The sequence below is a fragment of the Chinchilla lanigera genome, unplaced genomic scaffold (genome assembly GCF_000276665.1).
Source record: "Chinchilla lanigera isolate Chin_1 unplaced genomic scaffold, ChiLan1.0 scaffold00027, whole genome shotgun sequence".
NCBI classification, from domain to species: domain Eukaryota; kingdom Metazoa; phylum Chordata; class Mammalia; order Rodentia; family Chinchillidae; genus Chinchilla; species Chinchilla lanigera.
In genome coordinates, this window is record NW_004955428.1 from 19771863 (window position 1) to 19799744 (window position 27882).

At 34.8% G+C, this 27882-nt stretch overlaps 1 protein-coding gene across 1 annotated transcript in view; it reads left to right on the forward strand.

Annotated features, from left to right (window-relative positions):
* Positions 1–27882, forward strand: part of Prdm5 (PR domain containing 5) — a 196996-nt gene that overhangs the window by 87142 nt on the left and 81972 nt on the right. Inside the window, exons 7-12 of the mRNA XM_013515254.1 lie at positions 277–369; positions 638–759; positions 5088–5167; positions 9326–9410; positions 10590–10747; positions 24390–24483. Coding sequence (XP_013370708.1) covers positions 277–369; positions 638–759; positions 5088–5167; positions 9326–9410; positions 10590–10747; positions 24390–24483 — 632 coding nt within the window. The remainder of the gene's footprint in view (positions 1–276; positions 370–637; positions 760–5087; positions 5168–9325; positions 9411–10589; positions 10748–24389; positions 24484–27882) is intronic.

Genomic DNA, 27882 nt, shown 5'->3' on the forward strand with positions numbered 1-27882 from the left:
AAAGTCATCGAGGAAGGACTATGTGCTTTTATATAAATACACTCAAACACTGCATTCTACTAAGCTTTTATTGCATTTGGCTTTATGTAGTCCGCATGAAAGTACACTTGCTGAACTAGAGCTCAAATAAGGTATACTTTAAAAAATCTTTAAAGGCAGAAAACAGTGAATAAAGATCGCGTATGTGATTTTACTCAAGTTAGCGTTTTCGCACATCGTCTCCTCAGAGTTCCAGCATTTGTTACTGTCTGTCTTTTTTCCTCTATTTCCCCTCAGTGGTCTTCAGTGCACAGCGAAAGGCAGTCTGAAGGATTCTTCACGGAGTTTTCAGTGCTCTTTGTGCACTTCTTCCTTCAGCTCAGCATTGAGGTTTTGTGTCTGAGTTATGAGATGGCTGTTATATAATTGTGGGTCATTTTTTGCATGCACAATTTCATGCTTGGTAGTGACTCCATATTACACTGATTAAATTAAAGGATTGAAATGCTTTTCTTTCTTACCTGCGTAAGTAATGCATGAAATCACCCTGAAGCTCTAGTAGGGAGCATGTGTTACAGAAGCCTGCCATGATGTTGAAATTTTGTAGGGAGTCGTCAGCATTTCTTCATCCTGTCTGCCCTGGTTTTTTGTCTTGTAGTTTTGAGCAGCACCAAGAGACCTGCCGGGGGGATGCCAGGTTCGTGTGCGAGGCTGACAGCTGTGGGAAGAAGTTGAAGAGCAGGGATGCCCTAAAAAGACACCAGGAAAATGTCCACACTGGTGAGGAGTCATTGGAAGGTCATTTTTAAAAGCATTTCCTTTCCCCAGGCCACAGCTATCTGTTTTAAATTCTCACTCTTGAGGAGAAAAGCTGACTTTTCCAGTATATTTCACACAGATGTGGATTCTTTTGTTCACCAAACACTGTTTCTTTTTCAAGTAGATTTCGAACAGCATTTGTTAGTTTTCCTATCTCTGAGTTGGTCACAATTATAAATCTAAACTTGAATCTGGTTGTGCTTGGTAGTCAGGTGCATTAAAACATAATACTTTTTAATAACAGCATATGAAATTTTTCTTTCATAAATTGTTGAGATTGACAGTTACAGATATATTTTGAAACTAAGTGATGCCTTTTTGCCTTAATGTTTTTAATGGAAATATTCAATCTTTAAATGCTTACATTTCTTCCATATTGGAGAAAATTCCTAACTACATTTTGAGATGAGAATTGAATACAGTTTGATTAATAAAGCAAATGCCATTCATATTCCTTCTAATGGCTAGCTAAACAATAAAACAAATATAAAAGTTGATTGTTACTTAGATTTGATCTGCTTAGCACTTTGTAGCAATCAGTAAGTGTGTTCTGGTTTAGAGACTGAATATTTTGCACTGACTTGAGCCACTGGCTGTATTTCGCAAAGAACCTTCTACTTAATATCTTTTCCTCAAAAGATGTGGAGATTCATTGAATTCTATGTATGCTTGTATGCATAAACTCTTCTTGTGTATTTGCCTTTGCGTTTGGTTTCTGGGAAATTTTTAGAAGTGTGTATTTGAATAGGGGGAAAGTGAGTTCTTTTTCTCCCTTGTTTATGCTCACACTATTGTGGAAAGGGTATTTAGCCTAGCATCTATTCCCTATGTTTGTTTATTGTTCCAAAAGTATCGGCTTTAATAATAATAAAGTCATAGAGGTTGCTGGCATGAGCTTGGCTACTGGTTGCAAATTCACAGTGTTGGTTTGGGCATCACAATGACTGTGAGGTATTTTTGAAGGCCCTCGAAGCGGAAGGTAGTCTTGTGAGATACACCTTCACTGGTGCCCGTCACTGGGACTTCACAGTGTGGTTTGCTGTTTTTCCTTTTGAAGAACATATAGTTGATAGGTGGACATTTTTCTGTGTTTCTGAAAGGCAAGCATAACTTTTTGATAGACTTGCCTTCATAGTTTTTTTGTTTTTTTAAATATCATTCAGGTTAAAGTGCTGCTCTTAATTTTCTCTATGTCTGTAATGTATTGTAACAAAATTTTCATGTCAGTTTTAAAGTTAACTTTGCTGGACTAAGTACAAAACCAGATACATACTGAAACTCTGGAAATTTTTGCATTCTTGTTACTGGGTATATGGTTGTCATGCTGTGCTATAAGCATAAATTTTGGGGCTTCTTGTGATTGGCACTGGATGTTCTAATGTTACAGAGTCTGGAAATTCATGGTGATTTGTAGGGAATAATTTATGAAAGGAAATTTTATTTTGTTATTTTTTCTATGTTGTATATTACATAAAATCTGAACACTTGCTATATTTTAACCAAAAGTCACTATACCTACCTTTTTCTGGATTTGGTACATGATTTTAGTTTCTCACGCATGATCTCTGGCCTTTCTCCTTGTTGTCAACTACACACACACACACACACACACACACGTAAGGAAAAAACATTTCCTATTGAAAATAGCAAGCAAAGCAATACTTGTACATCTGGTTGTAGAAGTCTTTATTATAAAAGGAGAAAGGTATCCAAAGAAATAGAGGATCTTGCAGCTTCTACTTATGATGACAAATTTCCTTTCCATGTGATATGAGTTGAAGATGCTGAATAAAAGGAACCTGAGTATTTAAATGAAGTTTTTCATAGAAACTATAACATATGGTAGGTAGGTTCTTAGACTAGCTCCTAGAAGCACACTTAACCGGTGTGCTGTAACCCATGTGCTTAACTGACTATGTATTTAGTGTGGCTATACAAATTCTCCTCGCCATCAGCTACTGTTATAATATGTTCCTGAGGTTTTTTTTCTAATGGTGGTGCTGGGGATTCAGCCTTAGGGCCTTGCATACACTATGTAAGCAGTATCGACTGAGGTACTTCCCCAGCCCTCCTGAATACTTTTGAAAATTGCATGTGAAAGTTATACATCAGATTTACTTGTATATGGGAAAGCCAAAAATAGTATGCATTCTAGTTGTGGCTTTGTGTTGCTGCTGTTTGTCTTGAACCTAGGAAAGCTGGTAGAGGGTGGAGAACTTCATGGCTACACAAGAGAATGCATAAAATGAAAGGACTGAGTTCCTCAAGCCACTTGCTGTCTTTCTCATTCGCCTAGTTTCTGTAAATGCTAACAGTACAGAGGAGATAACATGTATATATATTCTCAGATGAGTAGTCCTGAGACTTTTCTGCTTTCTTTCTTTCTTTTTTTTTTTTTTTTTTTTTTTTTTTGCTTTTTTGCTTTTTTTTCTGGTACCGGGAATCGAACTCACAACCTCGCGCTTGCCAGGCAGGCGCTGTGCCGCTGAGCTAAATCCCCAGCCCCCTTTTCTGCTTTCTTTCCAAGAAAATTTTCCAGCTCTACAAGAAAGAGGAAGAGATATGAGGAGGAAAGAACAGATTGGAGCGCATGGGTGGGGGTTGGTGCATAACCTGTGACAGTGGCAGGAGGATAAGGGCAAAGGGAGAATAGTGCTTGGAGGAACCACTTATTTCTCTCCTCTCTTCCTCCTCTGACCTCCCTGGTGGGAAGGGCCTGGCTGATCCCAAGGAGCAGTTGTCATGAGGGCTGGGGTTTGGCAATTAAATATTATGGGTGAAACATGGTCAAACCCAACAGATGGGAGTTGGAAAAGAGGGAATGTTCTTTCTCAGTGGCCTTTCACATATAATAGATGTTTTAGGGAATTAATGAACATATATATATATATGCAGTCAGAAACCCATTTGCTCAAGAGAGTTTTCTCATTCTGTAGCCCTCTTTCTTGTCAATCACTAAGAAAATTTTCTTTAATGAAATGCTAGCATGAGGAAAACAGTGTATTAAATGGATGCACTGTTACCAGCAATATTTTGAAAAATTCATATTTGTTGTTTTTTTAAAATGTGTTTTTCTTTCATAAATATGATCTTATAGTAGAATCATTTGGGAATTTTTTTACTTGGTTTGGATTTGCTTCAAAATAATAAGAGAATTGGACAATGGATGGAATTGAGGGTGCAGTAGGAGTAGCCCTGGGCCAGCAGTCTTTGTTGGAGTCTTGTGGTGAATGCACATTAGCTCATTATCTCCTTTTGTGTTTTGCTTTTGTTTGTTTTAACTCAAGGTCTTGGGCTAGGGATATAGCTCAGTGGTATAAGTGCCTGCCTGGCAAGTGCAAGGTCCTGAGTTTGATTCTTGGTACCAAAAAAAAAAAAAAAAAAAAATTAAGTCAGGGTCTTACTGTGAAGTGCAGGCTAGCCTTGAACTCAATATGCAGCTCATGCTGGCCTTGAACTCATAATCTTTCTGGCTCAGCTTCCCAAAAGCTGGGATTACAGGTGTACGCCACCATGCCCAAAAATATGTTCAATATATATATTTGAAATTAATAAATTAGAAGTGCAAAACATGATTTTATTGTTGTTTGATAGTAGTATAGATGACATTATTATTACATCATATCTTAAAAATGTTTTATTGAAAGTCTATGACTTTAAAATGTTTTATTCTCATGACGTTTTACCTATCTAATTTAATTATTATATAAGAAGGCAAAATTGGGTTTTATTTTGATTAATATGTACTGTGAATGTAACATTTTAATCTTTGATTTTACATTATTCTGTTTCTTAACATTAATCTGATAAAGTATGTGCTCATAGATTTTGTAAATCTGGTATTAGAAATAATAATCTATAAGTTCCATTTTAAAAACCCAGTTGATGAAATAAAATATTCTATTGAAACGTAAATGGAATAGAAAAATCAATTTATGAATTGTTTTTTCTTTCTTAAGTATATTTGGTTAATTTTAATTTGATTTTTGTGGAAATGTGTTTTTCTCTTTTAATACTATGTCAGTACATGGAAAATTGAAAGGCTTATTTTACACTTTACCACTTTTATTAAAAAGTGGTATATCAAGTGGAAGATTTCTCAAGTTTAAAAGGAAAGGGTCTGAAATACAACTTACATTTTATGTGAGTTTATGGGTATATCTACATCCACCTAAATGGATGTGAGATTCTGAACTGTGAAAATGAAATTACATGTGTAGAAACACTGTATCAGTTGTATCTCTCTGTAGTCTCATTTAATTTATAGTGGTATTTTACTTCTATTTTAGGAGATACTAAGAAAAAGCTCATATGTTCAGTGTGCAATAAAAAGTGTTCCTCACCATCAAGTCTACAGGAACATAGAAAGGTTAGTAGAATAAAGATTAACTTTCATCACAGTAAGAGATCTTCCTGTCATTTATGGTGTCTGCCATAGAAACTTTCAGTTGATTTTTTTTTATATGGTTAAGACAGAGCTTTGCCATTAAATGATAACATGTTCTAGAATGTAAAACTAATGTGCAACAAAGTAAAAGGATATTTTAAGTTGCTGTTATTCTGAATTAATTGAAATGCTTCTTCAACGCCAGGTGTCATGTCTGGCTGAATCCTTCACATAAAGCTGATTTGGTTTCATGTGTTATCAACTGTTACACTCAGGAAAATCAATGAATAAGTAAACTAATGTGAAAACCATACTTTTTTTTGGTATTTACAATGTTCTGGGAAGGAGCCTTGGCTATTAAAAGGAATACATATTATAGTTTAGTCCAAAATAGCCAAAATGAGTTCCATTATGATACAACAGTAAAATAGTACTATGAATTCCTAGTATAATGTTTTGTTAAGCTTGACTGTACTTTATTCTATTTTCTAACATTAACATAATAAAGTATACACTAATAGGTTTGTATGTTCAAGTGCTATTAGCAGAGACAAATTATATTAGAAGAAAAATCTAAAAATCATTACATTATTATTTTACTGAGGAAATTAATTTAAAGAACAAATGGCAATTATTGGCCAAGAACAATAGCAAGCAGTTAATAAGATAGAATTAAAATATAATTTAGATATTGTTCACATCATGACAAGTTTCAAAATATTCATGTTGTGTTTTATTATAACAAAGATATAAATGATCATTTCCTAATTTCCTGTGCTTTTAGAATATTTAGGAACATGGCACATTTTCTTTTCATGAATTAGTACACAAGGAAAGAGAAAATGGTATTAATGAAAGTCAGATTACTTTTTTGTGGTTTCTAAAACGAATTTTCACTCAACACACGTATATATATATATCTATTCTGTAGTAATTAAACAGGATTTAAGATTTATATGACTTTTAACATAATAGCTCCAACTGTTCTGAGGTTTTAGTTTAAAACACACAAGATATTTAAATTACATTGATGTATCTGTGGCTACAACCTGCTGTGATTTTGATCCTTTTGTTGAAGAATAATGGAATAAGCATTGAGGTTCGGGTTAGGGTATTTCTTCCTTTGTCACTAACCCTCCATTAACATTGGGCTTCTATTTTCTCATTTTTAAAATGGAACATTGAACTAGTTATCATTTTTCTAGATGTTCCTTCTTGTAAGTCTCATTTTCTTTCTCCCCATCATCTTTATAGCTTGGGAAGCAGAACCTAATTTGAGACAAAAATATTAAAGCTATTGGAATAGATATTTTCTAAACATTCTCTTTTATCATCCTATAATTTATTTTCCTGATCTATTTAAATCTTAGAGGTTGAAATTTAAGGTAGTTTAAAAAGTAGACTGATTTAACAAAATTGGTGGTGGTGCATATTTGTGAATGATGTCCTGTTTTATTTTTTTTCCTAACAACTTTTTTCCCTTGAAGGAAATAACTTCATAGAAGGAAACTGTACATGGTGGTGATAGAATACAGACAATATTGCTCATGCTTTTGAATTATTAATAGTTACAGAATGTAGTAAATTATTAGTGTGCTACAGCCCTTTCCTCTCTTTATGAGAGCATAATTACTCAATTTTAGCTCTTCTGAATATATACACAACTTTTAATGACTCCAGTCGTGACATTTTAGTTGGATGACTCTTAATATCTTGTAGAGTTTAGTTGCAATAGTTCACATTGCCAGGAGATGGTGCTTTGTTACAATGCTAAATTACTACACAATACAGTATTTTGTATTAGTGGAGGCTGTCCTTTATAACCATAAGGTATATTATGGTCTTTCTTGAAAATTAATTAATTTAGAGTTTTGAAATATTACCCTCCAGATCAATATGATATACTAAATTTTACACAATAAGTTTTTAGTATTTGACATTAAGTACTGTTACCTGTCATTTTCACATTAAATTAATTTTATTAAGCCACCTTAGGAGTTTGGAGAGTAACTTTCTCATGCTTTTGTGTACAGTAAATTATTTCTGTAATAATTTGGAGACTATCAATTTAATTCAACCTCAAAAATCTTTCATGTTTCAGAAGCTATGAGAGTTAAGAAGAGAGGGGCTGGGGATTTAGCTCAGCGGCACAGTGCCTGCCTGTCAAGTGCAAGATCATGAGTTTGATTCTCGGAACCAGGAAAAAAAAAAAAAAAGAAGAGAACACATCAGCATTCTGCACATATTTTATTTAAATTACCACTTTATATATCATTGAACGGTTGTAAACATTTGGTATACCAGTGAAAATTTAGTATTAAAGATGAAAATACATAAAAGTTTTCATTTTTGTTTGTCTCAGAAGGGTTATCATCTGTTTGTCATTATAAAATTATGTGCTATGAATTACAGAAGTAGGGTTCAAGAATATAAAAATTCTACTCTTATTACCTTCAAATAAGCATCACATTTCACATCACTGCTCCGCAGACTTCAGTGTTCAGCCCAAGCCCCTGTGCAAGCCTTGCTGGGAGATGAGGCCGCACCTTTAACACCTGCTGGCTGCAAGCTTTTATCCTGTGTTCCTGCTAGGGTGGTGGCACCGAGTCCACTCTGCTTTCTTAGCTGTGGAGTCTCTGGAATTGATATCATCCCTTAATCAAGATTGGATACTGCTGCATCCCTGCAAGGATAAGAGTTAGACTTGAGGGGAATGATATCTCTTGGGTGTTGTCTGATTCTCCACGTTTTACTACGTTACATAATTTTTTCCAGTGCATCAAATCATATTTGACAGAAAGATAAGAGGGTCAGTAGCCTTAGACTTGGCATGTGAATGGGTAAAGAAGATGCCGCTGAGGCCTTGGATCTGTTAGCCTTCTCCCAAAACATCTGCACCTTCCTGGCTTTGAGTCCTGTCACGGCCTCTAGATCAAGGAGACCATTAAAAGAGCACTCATTACACCTGTGCTCTGCTGGGTCAAGGTGGTGACCTGTAACTCCATGTGTCTCTAGTTATTCTGCAGGATGGTCACTGTCTTCGCTTCTTCCACAAGGGCCTTTGCTTGTCTGGGTCATACATTGGGAGCCAGCTGTACCTTCAGTGAGCCTGACACAAAAGCAAGACTTTACCAAAACCACGAGAGAATCTTCAGCAAAATAGTGCAGACCATTGGGACAATAACAATTTCTGATATCGCCTGATCTAATACGTTCCTTTCAGAACTGAGCACATTGTTTGTGATAATAGTTTAGGTTGCTGCTTTTCATACTATTTTCTCTGGCAACAGGTCTGATGGAGAAAGAAATAATGCATCATCCAGTTGTAATATTTATATGCACTAGTTGCTTGTTAAAGGCGTCCCCCCTTATGTTTAGTATAAAAACATTTTAAAATGTATAAAGTGTGCAGCATCAGTTGTAAGATACCTATATACAGTAAAATAGCCATTGCAGCACAACAATCTAAAACATTCAATTCATATTTAACCATCCCCTGCACTCTGGCAAAAGCAGCTGTAATCTCCTCATTTAGCAAAAAAATACTGAATACTATTCATTATTGTTGACTTCATTCTTGTTTTATTTTAGACCTGTTTATCTTACATATCTACTACTTTGTATCCTTTGAATTTCTTCCTTATTTTTTTATTGTGGTCCTCTGATCATGTTTGACTTCTCCATAATCAGTAAGATAGAATCAGTACATGATTCTGTATGTGGAGTAAATGTTTTCAGAACTTTATCTCTTAGTTGCAATTAATATTTTACTCTGCATTAGTGCACTTAGGTTTAAATATCATTATCTACTACAAAAGGAATCTCATTTCCTGCAGGTTACATGTTTCCAAGTCTAAATTTGTGTAGAACAACAGAGTTAATATGTACAAGGTGTAACTTTTTAGTCAATGCATGTGGTATACATTAAACAGATCAGCTATACTGCATATTTAAGCACTGTGACTGTTAAGTTTTTAATACTGTTTTATTAAATAATGTATGTTTGGTGCATTTTCAGTTTATAGAGGATAATATGAACAGATACTGCAGTAGCAACTGTAGTTTTAAACTTTGGGATGAGCTCTGTGTAATTTTCTGGGTTTCAAATGTTTATTTAACTGTCAGTATTATCTTTTTCAGATTCATGAGATATTTGACTGTCAAGAATGTATGAAGAAATTTATTTCAGCCAATCAGCTGAAACGTCATATGATCACCCACTCAGGTAAACTCTGTACTTCTTCATTATACATTGAAATCACTACAGAAGGGTGACTGTCATTTTCAGGAGCTCTGAAAGGGTAGTGAGATGTCCTGGCTGTAAGTTCTGGCATAACCATTATCTAGTCAGGAGATTTAGAACAAGCTACTTAATTTGCTATTCCATAATTTGTTAGGTGATTTGGTTAAAGGGGATCTTCAGAGTCACCATTTAATTTGTCACTTCTCTTCTGTGAAATGGGACACAGTACCTGACTTTCAAAAACATTAAGTCTGAAGTACAAGTATGATCGTTTACGTACTGTACTAGCAGAGCTTTTGACATTTACTAGATTCAACAATTACAATGTTTACACTTCTAGATACTTTTACATCTTAATTATGGTGCTAATAAATGTTACTGAGAAATTTATAAATATGTTCTGAGAAACTATTTTAAAGCCATAATTTTCATCTTAAGCTTGAGTAAGAAGTCGGTTTTACTTACACAGATTATAAAAAAAATACTCTGAAAATAATTTTGGCTTCATAAAGTCTCCTAGAACATAAGATGTTTGTAATTTGAAGCCATTGAAGTCAGAATGTTTTTGAATATCCACATTGCTTGGAGATAGATATAGATGTTTTAGTAAATTAAAATCAGAAATTTCAAATACATTGATTCACACAGTATTTTTAAAATTTAGTTGTCAACATTATATGAATATTACATATAAATATGGCTTTGACATACCCGCCTAAATGTTTAATTCCTGCTGACAGTTGGAAACTCTGCCTGGATGGGCCCTGTGTGGCCCTGCAGGAGGCAGCTTTGCTTTTACCTCCCTCAGTGCCAGGGCTCTCTTAGTGCTCCCGGCTGTGACCTTGACTTAAACTCACACGTATCAGCAGATTTTTCATCTGGAAATAGGATTTTTTCTTTAAATTTAAACCTCTTTCTATTAAACCTACCTTTAGTTTTTAAAATAAGCCTGTAGGAGAATAAGTTTATATTTCATTTGTGAATAGACTTACATATCCAGTGTAAGTGGACTTCTTGGTCCTTTTTTCTTCCTGCTTTGTTTTAGTTTGACATCACTTTTTAGTTTAGTCATGTATAACAAGTAATTTAAGGTAAGGATGTGTCCCTTTTTATCCTTTACCTTTATATAGCTATGAGATTGTCTTCACTCATTTTTCACAGAAAAACGACCCTATAATTGTGAGATTTGTAATAAATCTTTCAAGAGGCTTGACCAAGTGGGGGCCCACAAAGTAATCCACAGTGAAGATAAGCCTTACAAATGCAAGCTTTGTGGCAAGGGATTTGCTCACAGAAATGTTTACAAGAATCACAAGAAGGTAAAAGCTTATTAATCTGTTTTTTACCATTTTGCTGACATGATTTTCAATTGTTCATCTTTCAGTGAAGTGTTTGGATATCTGGGGCAATGTATATGTAATGAGTCACTAGAGGAGATCTTGCTCTGCTTCGTAACACTCACTCAGACCATAACCCTTTGCAACCTCATTTTTGTCTTCCATGCTCTATTGAAACTCTTTTTACAAAGTGGCACTGAGTATTAAATCATTAAAAATCTCCCAGTTATTAAGTCAATGAAGGGTATGGGGATTTAATAATTGTTAAATTTTTAATCTTTTCTTTCTTTCCATAAAGTTTGATGCTTTTGTTCATGTTACCTGTCTAAAATTCTCTTCATCTTTGGTGTTCTTGTAGTGTACTTTGGTTGATCGCCTGACAGTTTCTCCGAACACTTCTGCAGCCTCTGTATTAGCCTGCTTTCCATTATTGTAACGAGATACCTTAGATAAAGAAGTTCGGAGCAGGAAAGATTCACTTTGACTCACGGTTTCAGATGTTTCAGTCCATGGTTGGTTGGCTCCGTTGCTTTTAAGCCTATCATTAGGCAGAAAATCATGATGGGGAGCCCATGGTACAGCAAAGTTGTTCTCCTCACAATGGCCAGGAGGCAAAATGATGGAGGTAGGAGCTGGAATCCCAATATCTTCATGAAGGGCACACCCCTCAATGTCCTAATTTTCTTCCACTAGGTGCCGTCTTCTTAAGGTTATATCTAGTAGCTCCACAGGTTGGTAACCAAACTTTTCCTACATGAGCTTTTGGGAGACATGTAAAAGCTCTGTCACGATAGTCTACCTTTACCCCAAGAGGGTATCTTAGACATTTTTCTGTGTCCTCTCTCTCTAAGAAATGCTATCTGTATCCATGACTTCCATTATCAATGTTAATTCCAAATGATTTCATTAATACTAGGCTGCAGACCCATATTTATAGCTGCTTACCTGATACATAAGTGGGTATCTTTTTGACAGTGCTTTTACAAAGCTCTACAAGGACCTTTTCATCTTCTTTGTCCTAATAACTTCTCTATTGGAGAGTCTTTTACTAGTGACAAAGTATATAATTCTTGAAATCTATTCTTCAGTTTCAATTCCTCTCTAAAACTGGAAACCAGACCATAGATTCTACTGTCTCCATTATTTCATCACCTTTGCATCATCCCTTCCATTTTATTTTGTTTTGTTTTATTTTTTCAGTGTTTAGGATTGAACTCAGGACCTTGTGCTTGCTAAAACTCCTGCCTACCCCTTCCTTTACTATTCCAATATCTGGATAAATTAGTTTTCATCTAGATTACCTTCATATTCATCTCATTGCACTTTCTGACACTTAATCTCTTCTCAGTACCTTCTATCCTACCAAGCACATCATCCAAAGCATAATTGTGTTATGTCACTCTTACACTCTAATGTGATAAATAGATTTCTGATGATTTGTAATAAGTATACTTTTTTTTTCATACTGGAAATTGAAGTCACAACCTCATGCTTGCCAGAATATATATATATATATATATACTTTCTGCTGTCAATGCATTTCTGCAAACCATAACCTTAACTAACTGTCCAACTTACCTTTCTGTCCTCTGCATGACTCATTCCTGAAACAACTCTACAGTTTCCTTTAGTTTGCATAACTTCTCCAACTTTCCTTTCCTTTAAGTTATCATCTCTTGGGTTGTTCTATTCATTTTTGTTTATACTTCTTAAGTTATTTTTGCTTGAGTGTTTGTTCTAGAACATACTATTTTTATCAAATTTATTTTTGTGTAGTAATAAATAGTGTTTGAAACAAATTCAGGAAATGTCCAAAGATAATTTAATATCTTAGAAATGAATGTCAAAATCCCTATAACATGACAAATATTTGCCTATTTTTAGGTTGATGTACTTTAGCATGCTATTAAATATCATTTTTACAACCTCTTTTAATACAACTTGGTACTTATTTTCTCTTGATATTTCATGAGGATTATAGTTATTTCACTATTCATAGGGACTTCCATTTTGTCCCTTTTGATATTATTTTATAAATTATAATGTCAATTTCAGCCTTAGTTTAAGGAGAAAAACAAAAAGTAGATTTAACAAAGAATAAATCAGGTTGACTGGTACTGTCTTTACCTGATTTCTTGTTTACTGCACTTATGTTTGGCTCAAGTATTCTGTGTTCTGGGCAGTTTTTGTTACTGCGCTTTGGAATTCCATGACTGTAAAGAATTATCTGGCGAGTTTCCTGTTCAGTCTCTGGAACCCTCTTGCTCCTTCTTTGATGAAACTGATCTACCCACATTTATGAGTTTTTCACAGTTTGGCTTGTGTTATATACCATATGGGAATTTGGCATAGCTCTATGCACCATCTCTCATACTTTCAGCCATAAATCATGTGAAAGTAATAATGATGTCTTGGGAAGGATAGAAATCATGATGGCTGTAATTTCCGAGGTGGAAAGTACATTCAGTTCTTCTCCTCTGAACACGTCTGTTTCTTGCAATATCACGATCATAGCATAGGTTTGGTATGATTATGTGAAAATGTCTGAAACGTCCTTTAAGAATCATGTAAAAAAAAAAGGAAATCAGCCTTTTCTTTCGTCATTATTTATTAATGGCTAGTTAGTCAATTCTAAAATAAGGATATGCTAAAGAAATAAGAAAAAATAAACACACCAAGAGTCAGTCTGATTGTCAGCTAGCATAGCCAAGGGTTTCTATTCAAATACAATAAATCTGATTTTTTTGAGCAGATAATCTATTCATTTTTATTGTAGTTGTCTTATTTTTGGTCATTTCTTGTCTTTTAATATTTAAATTTGCTTAAAAAGAGAAATATTGTCATTTATCTTGATTATGACCATAGTGAAATTTTGAAGGATGGTTTCTATTTTGAAAATGTATTCATTTCATCACTTAGCAAATTATAGAGGCCAAATTTAGTTTTAATGCCCCTTCGTCTTTTGTAAGCTTATAGTGGGTTTGGGTAGAGAGGATTAGAAATAAGGCATTATCTTCATCAATTTGGGCTTCTATCACAGAATACCTAGTTTAGGGGTCTGAAATAACATTTGTCTCTCATAGGTCTGGATGCTAGGCAGTTCAGGGTAAAGGTGTTGGCAGGTCAGGTGTCTGGCAAGGGCTTATCTCCTGGTTTACAGGTGGGTAGTGTCTTGTCCTGTATCTTCACAGGGTGTGAAGCAAATGTAAAAGCAGTGTCTTCTCCAGACTTAAGTCTCATTCATGTGACCCAGTTAGCTTTCAAAGCCCAACCTCCTAATATTGTCTCATTGGGGATTAGGATTTCCACACAGCAATTTTTTTTTTTTATTTTAAAGATAAAAGGAGGGAAACATTAACAGACATACAACATTTTACAACATATCACAAGCACAATACAGACAATACAGAGTTACAAACAAAGTGGTAGGGAATTAACAATGGTGGTTGTATTACATATTGATATCTTCAAAGTGGCTTCTCATGAAAACAGATATAAACATGCAATACTGGTCAACCAAAGACTCATTGACAGTTTCTTTCAGCATAGAAATAGAAGACAGAAGAACAACCATGTTATCTATCCTGTATATACATACATACAAAATTTCTCCTTCGTTCCCTTCTCTTTTCCCACATCCCAGAAGCCCTTTACTCTTCAGTGGTTTCCTCATTTCACAGTATCTATCATACCTCCGAGTTTAAATTAACTCTTTCAAGTTTTACACTAGTGACACAATGTGGTGCTTGCACATGTATGTTTGATTTATTTCACTTATGAGTATGGTTTCTAGTTGTGATCATTTAAATATAAAGGCCTCGAGTTTATCTTTCTTTACAGCTGAGTAATATTCCATTATATAAAAGTACCATAATTTTCTTATCCAATCCTCGGTGGATGGACATTTGGGTTGTTTCCACATTTTAGCAATTACAAATTCACACAGCAATTTTGGTGAGACACATTTGGTCTAAAGCATTGAGAACTGGTGCCTGGGTGTCAGAGTTAGGCGTTAGGGAGCATATCAGAATGGGAAGAGGTGACTGTTGGATTGTGAAAGAGGGAACGAGATACCATTCAGTTGTGTGAGGTTGAGAACAAATTCAAAAGTATTAGATCTGAAGTAACGTTTTCAGGCAACATGTTCTATATAAAGGACCCCCTTCATCTATCTTGTAAAATCTTCAATAATGTTGACATGTTGCACTAATGTTTGTGTGAGAAGATGTTATTTTGTTATACTTGGAAAAAATTCATCAAATTTCAGTTGTCCATTTGGAACAAATTATGTTTAAAAGTGAATGATATTATGACATGTATGTATCATTCTTTGCCTTAGCATATGACTTGGAGAACTTTTCATTTTGAGTCCTATAAAGTTACTTTTCATAATCAATGGTATTTGAACAGTAGTGTAGTCAACATCCTTTTACATAAAGTCCTGTAAGTAAACAAATCACATTTCTGACAATAGAACTTATGTATGGAATTTCTAGGTTAAATGTTTAATTGATCTTACATTTTGATTGCTACTACCCACTTGCCTTCTAAAAAAGCTCTGTTTTCTCTTAGGACTGAACTAAAGTGTCCTTTTTCTCTGCCATCATCCTTTGTTTTAGTCTGGAAATATAAAAGTGATTCTCAATGCATTTTAGCAATGATGGGTAAAATTTTGCTGCTTTTTATAAATTTGTTTGTCATTTACATTTTCTGAAAAATTCATGTTTAAACTTTTTGTCCATTTTTCTGTTGGGCTACTTGTCTATTTTCTCAGGGATTTCCAAGAGTTCTGTACATATTATGAACATTAATCCTTTGCTATTTTTGTTTCTTACCCCCTATTTACCAACTTGCATCTTCTGAATGAAGAAGTTTTACTTCTTTATTTTATCATACATGCATAAGTTTCATGTCTTCAGACTCTATAGCTTCCAAGTTTTAAGTCTCATTTATAAAACTTTCTTATTCCATAACTATGCAAGAATGTATGCATCTTTTTCAAAGTTATGGTAGTCCCTTTTTTGTTGTATTTTAATCCATCCAGAATTTATGTTTAGGTGTAGAACATGATAAAACTCCTTAGTATTCATCTGTAGCTGCCTGTTTATTTTTACCTGACCTAGTGTTCACCAAGTAGCATCATCTTAGTATATGTTAAAAATTGAGGGATTTATCTGATAGAGAAAACAGTGTACTAGAGGGTATTTTGGACTCCATCTCTTCTGTTAATGTGTTTTCTTGTAATATTTTATTATTCTAATAATCACAACTGAGTGTGTATTACCTTCTGCTGAGCAAGGTCTCCTTTTCTTTTTCAAAAATTTTATATGGTGTTTTGAGATTAATTTTAACAAGCGGACTTCTGACCACTGCTTCCTTTTTATCTTCCCAGTTTGATATATATTAAAAACAACTCCAATGCACAAAAAAATTCTTCATATAAACACTTGCTTTTGTGCAGAAGATTCAGTCTAGGAACATTTCATTCTTTTTTCTTTTTAATAAAAACAGCAGAGGACAAAAGCATGGCTCAATTTCCACTCTATTAATACCAAATTAAATTCATACTCTACTATCAGTGTTATTTCCTATTTTTTGTGTATCAGACCATGTTACTGAGTCATAATGTGGACAGCTTTCTCTATCACTTTCACTTTTACTCTTCCTAAGGCTTGGTTGACTCATTCTTCAGCCTGCTGTTTCTGTTAGGAGAAGAATAAGTAAAAGAGCATTGAGTGGGGAAGACCTGCAATAGATAAGCAGGAGCCAGCAGATGCTATGGTGGCTTGTCATAGTTAGAGGGTGCAAAAAATGTAAATGGGCTTTGTGCCCTACAGAGGCCAGTGGGCAGGAACGGAGCATGAGGGCAAGCAGCACATCAGTTTGCACACTCTGTACACAAGGGGATGGATTTCAGAGGATGTTAGCAGTCTTGGGGAAAAGAGGATCTAACCTTAGAAGCCAAGTTAAATTAAATGGAAAATTAATATATCTTTGAAAAAGAGGTACCATCTTTATTTTTTTTTTTATGTAGCAATAAAAAGAATGTATCATAGCAGGGTGTATCATCCAGAAATGTCACAAACTTGAACCAGTGAAAGAGAGAAATGTACAAATGGAACAGTGTTCTATACGTACAATATGCTGAAGTGCAGTATTTTCAGTATGAAGTTGGTGTTGAGACTATTATCTCATTTTGGGTATTTTATGTTTAAAATTAGGAACTGACTCTAAGCTTTAAATCTTTTGACTTTAAGTGTACATTCATATCACTGAAAAATATAGTAGCTACTTTTTATGAAGTTTTTATGAGGGTTTTCTTGAAAATATGTCTTCTGTCAGTGCTGGCATTGTAGATATCCAGATGGTGCTCAGAACACACACACACACACACACACACACACACACACACACACACACACACCTTAATATTCATCTGTAGCTGCTTGTTTACTTTTGTCTGACCCAGTGTTCACCAAATAGTATCATCTTAGTAGATGTTAAAAATTGAAAGATTTATCTTATATAGAAAACAGCGTCCTGGAGGGTAAGTTTTTTGGTAGAACTAAAATTCTTCAAGCTTTTTCTATTTGTACTTTAGGAGTCTCCGCTTTTCCCTTTATAGATGCCACGTGAATCTCAATGAAGAACTACTAATTTATTTGTCCTTCTACCCTGAACCAAATGTATTGATTGATGAGAGGAGCTTTGTTTTGTTAAAATTAGGATACTTGTGTCTATACAGAAAATCCTGGCCTTTAGTTCCTAGGATACCTGTAAGAACCTTATCTTCAAGACTGTAAACTATGGGGTTTCTGTTATCTTAACAGTTCTGCAGACTGAACTGGTTCCCATTTCCATATATTTAAAGAGTTTTATTGTGAGCGAATAAACTTGTTCTGTATAGATTCATGTTAGCTGTAATAAACAGTGGCTATTTCAAAGAGTCAAAACTTTTTAATTAAAGGTCAGGTTAACCTTGGTTCTACTGTAAGTCCACCATGTAAGCAATGTTTATTAGAAGTATTGTTGATTAGAGGTACAAGGTACCATTTCATAGCGGTGTTGTAGAAGAGAAAGTTTCCTGAGTAGGAATTCAAATTGCTACCTTCCAAAGCTTCTAAACATTTGTTGTTAGTCTTTCTCTTAGGAATCACCCTTTACCCCATCATGGTAGACTTACAGCTATGCAGAATCAGTAACTGGCTAACATTCCCTAAAGTTTCCACTCTTGACTTCTCTGTGTGGAATGAGCTATACTTTACTGTATAGAATTTAAACTGAGTTCTTTAGTATTTCTCTAGTGTCAGCTTGTTTTTCTGAGGAGCCTTTTAAAGAAGGTGGCTATGAATTTGACAGTAAAAACTTAATCCACAGACCTTGTAAACAGCTAGATAATGTGTATTTTATGTAGCTTTAAGGTTATTATGTGGCTCAATGGGACAGTATGGTGCTTATGATATGCAGGCTTGAATATTCAATAACAAATCCTTTTATTAATGAATAGTTCCAACAAATATACTTGTGGAATATTTTCTCCAAGTTCATTGTCTTTTGAGTCATTTTTTATAGTTTTTTTGTACTGTCATAACTCAAAGAAAAAAATAACATCACTGATAAATATACTTACTATGGAGCAAAATATATTTATATCATTGAAAGTTGAGACTTTTTTTTTTTTTTCCTTTTTCTCCGGTACCGGGAACCGAACTCACAACCTTGTGCTTGCCAGGCAGGCGCTTTTGCCGCTGAGCTAAATCCCCAGCCCCTGAAAGTTGAGACTATTAACTTTTAATTGTGAATGTCCCTGATGAAAATTTTATTCTGCTATCATGAAATTTTTTGATCTGTGTATTACAAATTTACTATACTATAATACACAGAATATGTTATACTGGGTACTAGAAATATACTAATTTGGCAATATCATGTCATAAACCTTCTGAAACAATTTTGAGACATTTTAGTAGGTGATATAAATAGTATAACACATTTTCTTGTGTTATTTTTTACATCTGTAATAGTAATCAGAGTTGATGCATGAAAAGAATTGGTATATGAAAGAACATATTTTACACTACTTGTTCATGGACTGGTTCATTTGTTACATTGGCAGATGTTGGTGTCATCAGTGACTTGGCAATTGGACAGAGCATGTTCTTCAGCTCAAAGATCATTTGATTAATAAATCAGTGTAAAACTTGGCATTCTTTAGAAATGAGAAATATAAGGATAAGACACCTTTTAAAAAGCTTAATTTTGTTTCATTCTTATAAAAGATATGTATATGTGTATGCATGTGTGTGTGTGTGTATATGTGACACAGCAGTTCTCTATGCATTACACACAAGCACTTTACTACTGCTTTTCTTCAGTGAGATGGCCTTTCAGGGTCTTCCTATTCACTGTACACCTGAACTGTACTGCAGTGTCCACAAGTCATGCCATTGTAACCTATATGGCAGTATGGGAATCTTTTTGAAAAAAGTATTTATTCACCTTACTTGTATTACTAGCTTAGTATTTTAAAATATTATTAGATTTAGGTGATTTTTGCATTCTTTTTGTTCTAAACTTGTAAAAGAAAAAGAATGATTTAGGATAGAATATAATATTTTTGAGTGGTAATGTAATCCTATTTTGCACTGTAATGTAAGCCTACCTTGCCCTTCTCCTTTAGCAAAAATTTAATGATACCCACTTTCTTCATGTTTGCAAAACTGATAGACAACAGATATCAGCTGTGTTTTAAATTTTTCACTCTTGCATTGTTTTTCTGAAATAAACATTAATACCATATGTAATCCAGATTTGATAATTTGTAATCGAGACTTAAAATAGTTTACTATTTACTAAATATCTTTCACTAGTCATTTGAATTCACCCCAACTGAATTCTTATCTTTGACCTGCTTTTGTTCCACATCTTCTCTTTCATGTATTTGTTTCATTGCTTAGGTTACAAATCTTAAAACCATGCAGCTTTCCTTTTCTGTTTCATCCTTTTTTTCTGAGTCCTTCCCACAAAATCTGTTACTTTACATAAGACACTCAGTATCCTACTTCCTTTCTTATCTGTGGCTACCACCTAGGTGTAAGCCTTACCTCTTTCTTTTTTAATTTTTCCTACTGCTCAGATTTCTCTGTTTCTGGTTGTCCCCTGCATCCTGACATCAACTCAGTTTCCATAGCATTCTATTAAATGTAAATTGAGACATGATACTCATCTGTTCAAAACTTTCTAGAGATTTTACATCTCCCTCAAACTAAAAGGCTGTGACCAGGAATCCTGAAATGTCATTTTGATTGGATTCAGAAACACCTATCAGATTAGTAAACCACATTCTTGATTGTTTCTGGGTGCATCATGGAAGTGTGGTCTTGGATAGTATACTGGGTCTTTCACCCAATCCTCTCTGATACTCTCTCTTCTCTGTTTCCTGGCCATCACAAACAAACTGACTGTGCTCTGTTATGCTCTTCTACCATGGTGTCTCTGTCTTCAAGCCAACTAATCATGGACTGAAATAAGAAGCAAATTAAACTTCTTCTCTTTTTAATTGTGGGTACTGGGTATTGGGTCTCAGAGATGAGAAAGCTGACTAATACAGAAAATTGGTACCCGAGAAGTGGAGTCATGCTGTGTCTGTACCTGATCATGTGGTTTGAAAATCATAGAACTGGTTTATGGGAGGAGTTTGGAAAGGTTTGAAGACAAAGGTCATAGAAACTCTGGAATGCTATATACAGAGAGCTAGTCAGAGCTTAAAACACCAGTAAGCTGATAGGAATGCAGACAGCACAGGCTGGACTCGGGAGGGTTCAGCTGGGAACAAGGACTCTATTGTCATTTGGGGTACAGCCTATGTGTACTGTGGCAGAAAAATTTTCTGCATTTGCTCTTGTCTTGAGACCTTGCAGGAGACCTAGACTAAGGGCAGTGGACTGATTAATCTGGCAGTGGAAATTTCAAGATAGCCTAACATTCAGGCTGTGGTCTGGGTACTGATGGCTGATTTTAGCTAGATTAATAGTGAGAATTAGGGGTAAAATACAGAAAAACTTACATTTTGATCCAGAAGGAATAGTGTGTAAAATTGGGACTAAAGTAACTATGGGCTGCTAAAAAGATTAGTGCCCTTAAAAGGAAACCAAGAACTGTGTATAAGAAGTAAGATGCCTTGAGGGCATCTCAGGAATCACCAAGACTCCATCCATTGCAGCCTCAAGGACATAAAAATTCAACCTTTCTTTTGAGAAGAGAGTCCCTGAGACCTTTTCTTTAGAAGGACCTCCTTTTCTTTAGAAGGGAATTGGTTTCCTGGGATTCATTTCACTGTGCTCAGCCATCCAGGCACACAGAGTCCATTGTAGTCATGGTCCTGAGTGCTTCCACTGATAGCAGACCTTGGCATCTTCCATGTAATGTTTATGTTACTGGCAGGAACTGCAGGAATTGTGGGGTCACAGAGACTTTTGACTAGATTTCAAAGGAAAGTGGAAAGCCATGAAAGGAGCCCAAGAGGGCAATTCATGAAGCTGTAGGAATGAAGCTAAAGTTATAGTGGAGTCTCCAGGAAGGAGGAGATGCCAGCAATGTGGAGTGTCTGCCACAGAAAGTTGCAGTGTACTGCTGATTCTGGACATGAAACTATAGGATTTAGTGTTTATCCTGTTGGCTTTTGGGCTCATTTGGACCAATTCTTTTTCTATTCCTGCATTCTTCCCTTTTGGAATGGTAATAATCACCCTGTGCTATTGTACCTTGGAATCATGTAACTTTAAAAAAAAATTTTATAGAGGTTCACAGCTAGGAGTTTGACATGAGTCTCAGAGGAGCCTTGGACTAGGACTTTTGAGAAATGCTGGAGCTCTTGAGACATTTGAGAAGGAATTATTGTATTTGTTCTTGTATGCAGGATAGTTGTATTATGTAGGTGGAATTATAAACTTGCTATTGTCTTTATTTAGTGATGAAGTATACTTTAAGGAGACACATTTGGAGGTGAAGTTGATGAGGGGTGTATGGTGACCATTAATACTGATGTGTCAACTGCATTGGATGAAGAAATTCCCAGTCCATGTGTCTCAGTTGGTCATGTGAAGTGTGGTCTTGGGTATTATATATACATAGTCCTTTGTCCACTGTTGTCTGGCACTGTTCCCCTCCTCTGCTTCCAACCACCATGAAAAAAGCAGCTTTGTTCCACTGTGGCCTTCCACTGTGATGTCCCTGCCTTGGAGCCAGCTGATTATGGGCTGAAACTGAGCAAACTAAACCTCTCCTCCTTTAAATTGTGGGCAACGGCTACTATTGTCCTTGATTTGCTTCTCCTCTCTTAATTCTTTCACTTCTCTGACTGCATATTCCCACTTCTCAGTCTTTATCACGTGTCTTCAACCACACAGCCTTTCATAGTGTTTCCTATCTCTATCACCCAAAAACCAACCCTTCTTTCTTTCCTTATATCTTCTTTTATATGTCACATCCTGTTTAAAATCACTGTCTCACTCTCTGAAGTACTATCAACTTTCTTTGTTTTTCTTAATATCATGTATTCCTTTCTAACAGAGCACATATTTTATTCTTTATGTTATTGTTTGTTCCCCACCCAGTATAAAAACTTGCAAATAACAGGAATTTGGGGACTACATCTTTTTTTGTTCACTGCTATATGTGCAACATTTGAAACAGGACTAATAATGGCACAACAGAGAGCTGGGATGAAATAATATAATGGATGAAATTTTAAGAAGGATAACAGGGAAGGAGTCCTTTTGTGATTTTCCTTTGGAATTTCACCATTTCTTATTAATAAGCCACAACTATTTCTTTAAGAAATACTGTTTTTATTTTATATAACAGATATTTTCTCTTATTGTTTTAGAGTTTTGCTTTCAGCTTTACTTTTTTTTTTTTTTTGATACTGAGAATTAAACTCACAACCTTACACTTGCCAGGCAGGCACTGTGCTACTGAGCTATATCCCTGGCACTGCTTTGCAACTTTAAATGTACTTATTTCTCTCTTCTGAATATCCACTTTTCTGCCATGCCAAAAAAACTTTTTTTCCACTCAAGATGTATTTAAAATTTTACTTATATTTTTTTCTAATACATGTATGATTTTATTTACCATTTTAAAAAATACCTCACTTGATATTTAATACCTCACTTAATAATACTTAGCCTATTGTAAGAAGTAGCAGATTCAACTTTATTTTTTCTAGAATGTTTAGACTATTTAGTAAATCTTTCACTCTTTTCCCACCAATTTGAAATGCTATACTTTTCTATACTGAATTTTTGTATATATTATGTAGTGAAAGAAACCTACTCTTTTGCTGTTTGATTCCTCTATAATGATATGCATTTCCATATGATCATTTTAATTTCTGTGGCTAAATCATTCATTTGAATATTTTTCAACCTAGCTTGACTTTTAAGAACTGTTCTTTCCGTACTTCATATATTTTCACAACCAATATCAAACATTATAACCCCCTTTTCATTAACATTGTGTTAATAGGTGCTGCCTATATCTTGAATATTATAATTCTATTAAACTGTGATAATGTGTAAATGAATATATTTTGAATAAAGTGACCATCCTTTATACTATTCTCTGAATTTTTGTGTCACAGGTATATTACAGTCCTATCACTTAAATGATTTGGTTTATTGTAATATAAGACCATAGTTTAATTTTCTCACCTTTATGAACTTTATTATCTTGCCATACATGGTAGAATAAGGTTTTATTCACTAATTTGTTCCAGATGTATTTATTCTGACTATAACAGAAAGCTGGTGAAATGGCCATGCTTTTTCTGTCTTGGTTTTGTTTTTTGTGAATGTCAGGTCTAGCTGGTGGCTTGCCCTTGTTTCTTGTTTACCAACATATTTCTGTCTCTCATATACCATAGAGCTTAGTGGTATCTGCTTTATCTCTGCTGTGTAACTTTTGAAAAGTTGTTGAAATTATTTAAGTTGTAGTTTTCTCATTTATGTAATGGTGACAATAATAGTATTTTATTGATCAAGTTACAGTTAGAATTAAACATAGTAATTACTGTAAAGTGTTTGCTATGGCATTTGAAACAAATTAAATATGTGATAAATGTTGCTTAAGGTTAATCATAGCACGAATGAAGGCTGGAGTGTAGTTAAAGGAAAAGTTTAGCCTAGTACTAATGATTACTTGAAATTCCTCATTGAAGTGAGCTGTGTCTGTGTTGGAAATTTGGTACGAACAGAGTTCAAGCCTGGCCTGTGCTACAGGAGGTTTAGTTTTTAGAGGATTTACGTGTTATCTTGCAATGCAAAATGGATGCAGAGAAATTTCATTGTGTATTTAGATTAGCAATTTGTGATAGTAAGAATCATTGCCTTTGGTATTTAACAAATTTTTAATTAATTTTTTGAATTTGATAGTACAGCTGTTTTTCTCTTCTAAGTAAACATATTTGTGTGCACATATTTGTATGGTGGAAGCGAGGAAGCCGAAGAAACAAGGTACTGTCTCCCTCCCTGCTTTCCTCTTTCACATCATGAAGCCACCATCTATTTTTGTAATTCTGAGTTGATCCTCGATTTTCCTGACTCATTTTGTCTTTCTTCTGCAGACTCATTCTGAAGAGAGGCCGTTCCAGTGTGATGAATGTAAAGCTTTGTTTCGGACCCCATTTTCTTTGCAGAGACACCTGCTAATACATAACAGTAAGTCCACATTCATGCAGTCAAGAACAGGAAGAATTATCTCACACTTCGTTCTTAGATACTTTGTGGATGTAGGCACCTGGAAGTAAACCTGTAAGTGATTAGGTAATCTGCTTTCAAACATAAGAAGGAGTAATAAATCTGCCTTTAGCCTTTCCTTCCTTCATCATTGCTTTATTTTCCTATTGTGAGCTGTTTTGTGACATTTTATATCTTCCCAATATTTATAGTTTTTTGTATAAAAACCTTAGATTCACAAAGCTATCTTTGAAATTTGTTTTGGAACAGTATTTTTGTTCACTTTCAAAGATGATGATTTAGGAAACAAGTCTGCCTCTCTAAAGCATGGAGGAATCTGGCATGATTTTATAACTCAGTCTTTCAGCATTGGAGCAGATCAGAGTACACATCTAATTTAATTCATTAATTTGAAAAGAACTGAGTGTGTTGAGACTCAGAGGCACAGGGGGATACAGGGGATTAGTCGCTGATAAGTGCCTTTCCCACTACGACCCTGCCTCTGGCTTTTTATTTTGGTGGAAATTTTTTTTTTATTAAAATTGTACACAGATGCACACCATGAAGGTCCAGTGCTTGCATTATTTTTAGAATACTACAGAATTTTTAGTCATATCACCAAAGGATATGGTTTTGAAGAGAAAATGCTATTGCAAAGATGAGATTCAAAGTGTGTTGCCTCTTCAAATGTTGAGATAACCAGATATACTGTTGTTCAAATATTGAAGAAAAATTTGTATACCATGGTTAATATTTACTCTTCTTACTTTTGAGATATTTAGTCATAGAAAATTCTTTGTACATGTGAGGGCCCTATCCTGCTGAATATTAAATTTCTAAGACATGTAAGACAATTAATCAGTCTTGACAACTAGTGTACAGAATAGTATTATGGAAGAAATTTTCTCTGGTCAAGTTGAAGTGTCTAAAATGAAAAATAATAAAGATATTAAGGTTTTTGTAAATACTGAGTGGTAATGATTATGACGAAATGCAGTCTGCTTCCTCTCGGAAAAGATCATGTTATGCTCTCAGACTACTCTGTGTTCACATTACAACTCTGGAGAAGTTGTTAGCACAACTTTCCATTCTCCTTATAAAGAACAACTGTGCATTTAAGGAATAAAATTTTTTGTGAAACAACAGGAATTTCCACCCTATTTCACTTACCATTTTGTTTAAGAAAAGTAACCATGTTGAGATAAATGGAATTTAGTATAGGGATTTACACAAGTAAACCATATTCATCTTGTTAAAATTTTCATAGCTAAATTTAGCCTGAGGCACAGGAATTTTTTTCCTTTGGAAAAATGAAATTTCATCCTTATAAGAGGAAAGAATTTGTAAAAGACGAGATCTAATAATTTAGATTTCAGTTTATTGGTTCTTATCAATTTGAGAAATACGATTGAAGTGGCTGCATGTAGACTGTGGTGTGTGTTATGTATTTATTATTTTGTTTATCAGCACAGTAGTCAGGGGATTTATGCATCATGATATTTGACCAAGGAAACCAATATTTGTAATAGAATGGGCAAAGGAGTCACTTACGGTAAAAGTTGGACCCTACTGAAGACCAGCGACTTAAAGGGGAGGGAAACAAATAACGGCTGAAAGAAAAAGGACAAAACACTAGGTCTTGTTTCACACAATCCGATTTAATCCCATTTAACTGCAGCAGATGAAGGCTGTTACTGGAAACTTACATCTGTACTCTGACGCAAAATGTAAATAAAATGTAACAATTACTTTCGAAATTACTCCTCTTTGCTAATGCATTAAAATCCAAAAGGCAGTTGCTGGTTAGCTTTTTAACTCCTTAACTTTCTTCATATAGCTTGATAGAGTTTTTGTACAAGGGCCAATATTTTGATAATGTAGTGTAAATGCTTTGTTAGGAGCAATCTTAAAGGGTTTTTAAAAGTATTTTTGGTACCTGAAGAGGTTTAATATTGTTAGCATGAAGACTTAAAATCCTTAATCAATTGGTATTTCTTTATATTTGGATTATATATTTTATATAAAGACAAGTTGAAATAAATCTAAAACAGTGTATAAAGACAAGACAGTTAATAAGAATAATACCCTGCAATAAAAGTGTACAAAGGTAACCAATAGACCTAGGCATCAGCATCCACACAGTGGAGTTCATGCTTAGTATTGACATGGCTTTGTTTTATTCATCAAATGTCATCAAGGTTCTTACAAGCAGAATTTTGTTTGAAAAGACAAAGGGAAGGTAATTTTTTCGTTGTTTCTCTTTTTTTTGCTTTTATCTCTCCACCTATTCCTTTTCTTAAATTTAAAGAAATTCTAGGATCTTTTCATTTCTGTACTTAGTGCTAATATATAATAGAAGGAAGTTAGAAGGGCCTGGTTGAAACTGGTTGCAAATGAGGTTATCTCATGTTCCACCTTATAGTTAGAAAACATTTAGTATTTGTATATTGTATCCTGCAGTTGGTATGATATATAGATCTGTGCTACTCCATGTTCAAATACTGATCTATCTTATCTACATAATCATATGCTATTACAATGTCCTATTATAAAACACCATCTTTTAATTACATACATTTATTGCTAAAATTGTATTTACAATGGCCCTTTAGAAGTTAGGAATTCATGTTAAGAAGAGCTACAAAGCGAGCATTATGTGAAAGTGAAAAAGTACCCTCAAGGTCCCTAAGCATATCTTCTAGACATGCTTTCTCCTCAGGCCTAGAAGCTGAATAGTAAGAAGGTAAAAACCCTTATAGAGCCCAGGGGCTGTAGGGTAGAGGTGGTAACTGCCACTCTTCATTTCCTGTCCCAGACTGCCTCTCTGAGGGCCTGGCAGACTGCTTCACAGTAACTGGAGGCCCAACTCAGGGAGATCTGCAGTCCTTGCTCTGAGATAGCGCCGAGGCAGGACAGAATGCAGTGTGCCGCCACCTCTTCCTCTCAGAATTTGAGTGGTATAGGGGGATGTGTCTGTCTGCCCTCAGCTACTTTGCTCTTGGCTGTTATCGGTGACCATTCTGCCTCTGCCCTTTTCTGGAGTTTGGAGGGACAGTGGTGTGATTTAAGAAGAGTTTAGGAGGGGGCCCAAAAGTAAACTCACCTGTGTGACAGCAATAGTGGCTTTGTATCAAGGCAAGGCACTACTCACCACCAGCCCTGGCTTCTACCTGGAAACGCATACTTTAAAACATGTTGGTGGTACCTTTAGGAAATTAGCTAATTCAATTCCTACATTTTCCAGTTAGAGTGATGGAGAATTTAGGAAAGTTAAAAGACTTTCCCCTGGTCACACACTGAATTGGCAAATATGCAACTGGAACGTGTTTCAAGAAAAAGATCATAAAGTATAAAAATAACTTGGATGAGGAATCATAGGAC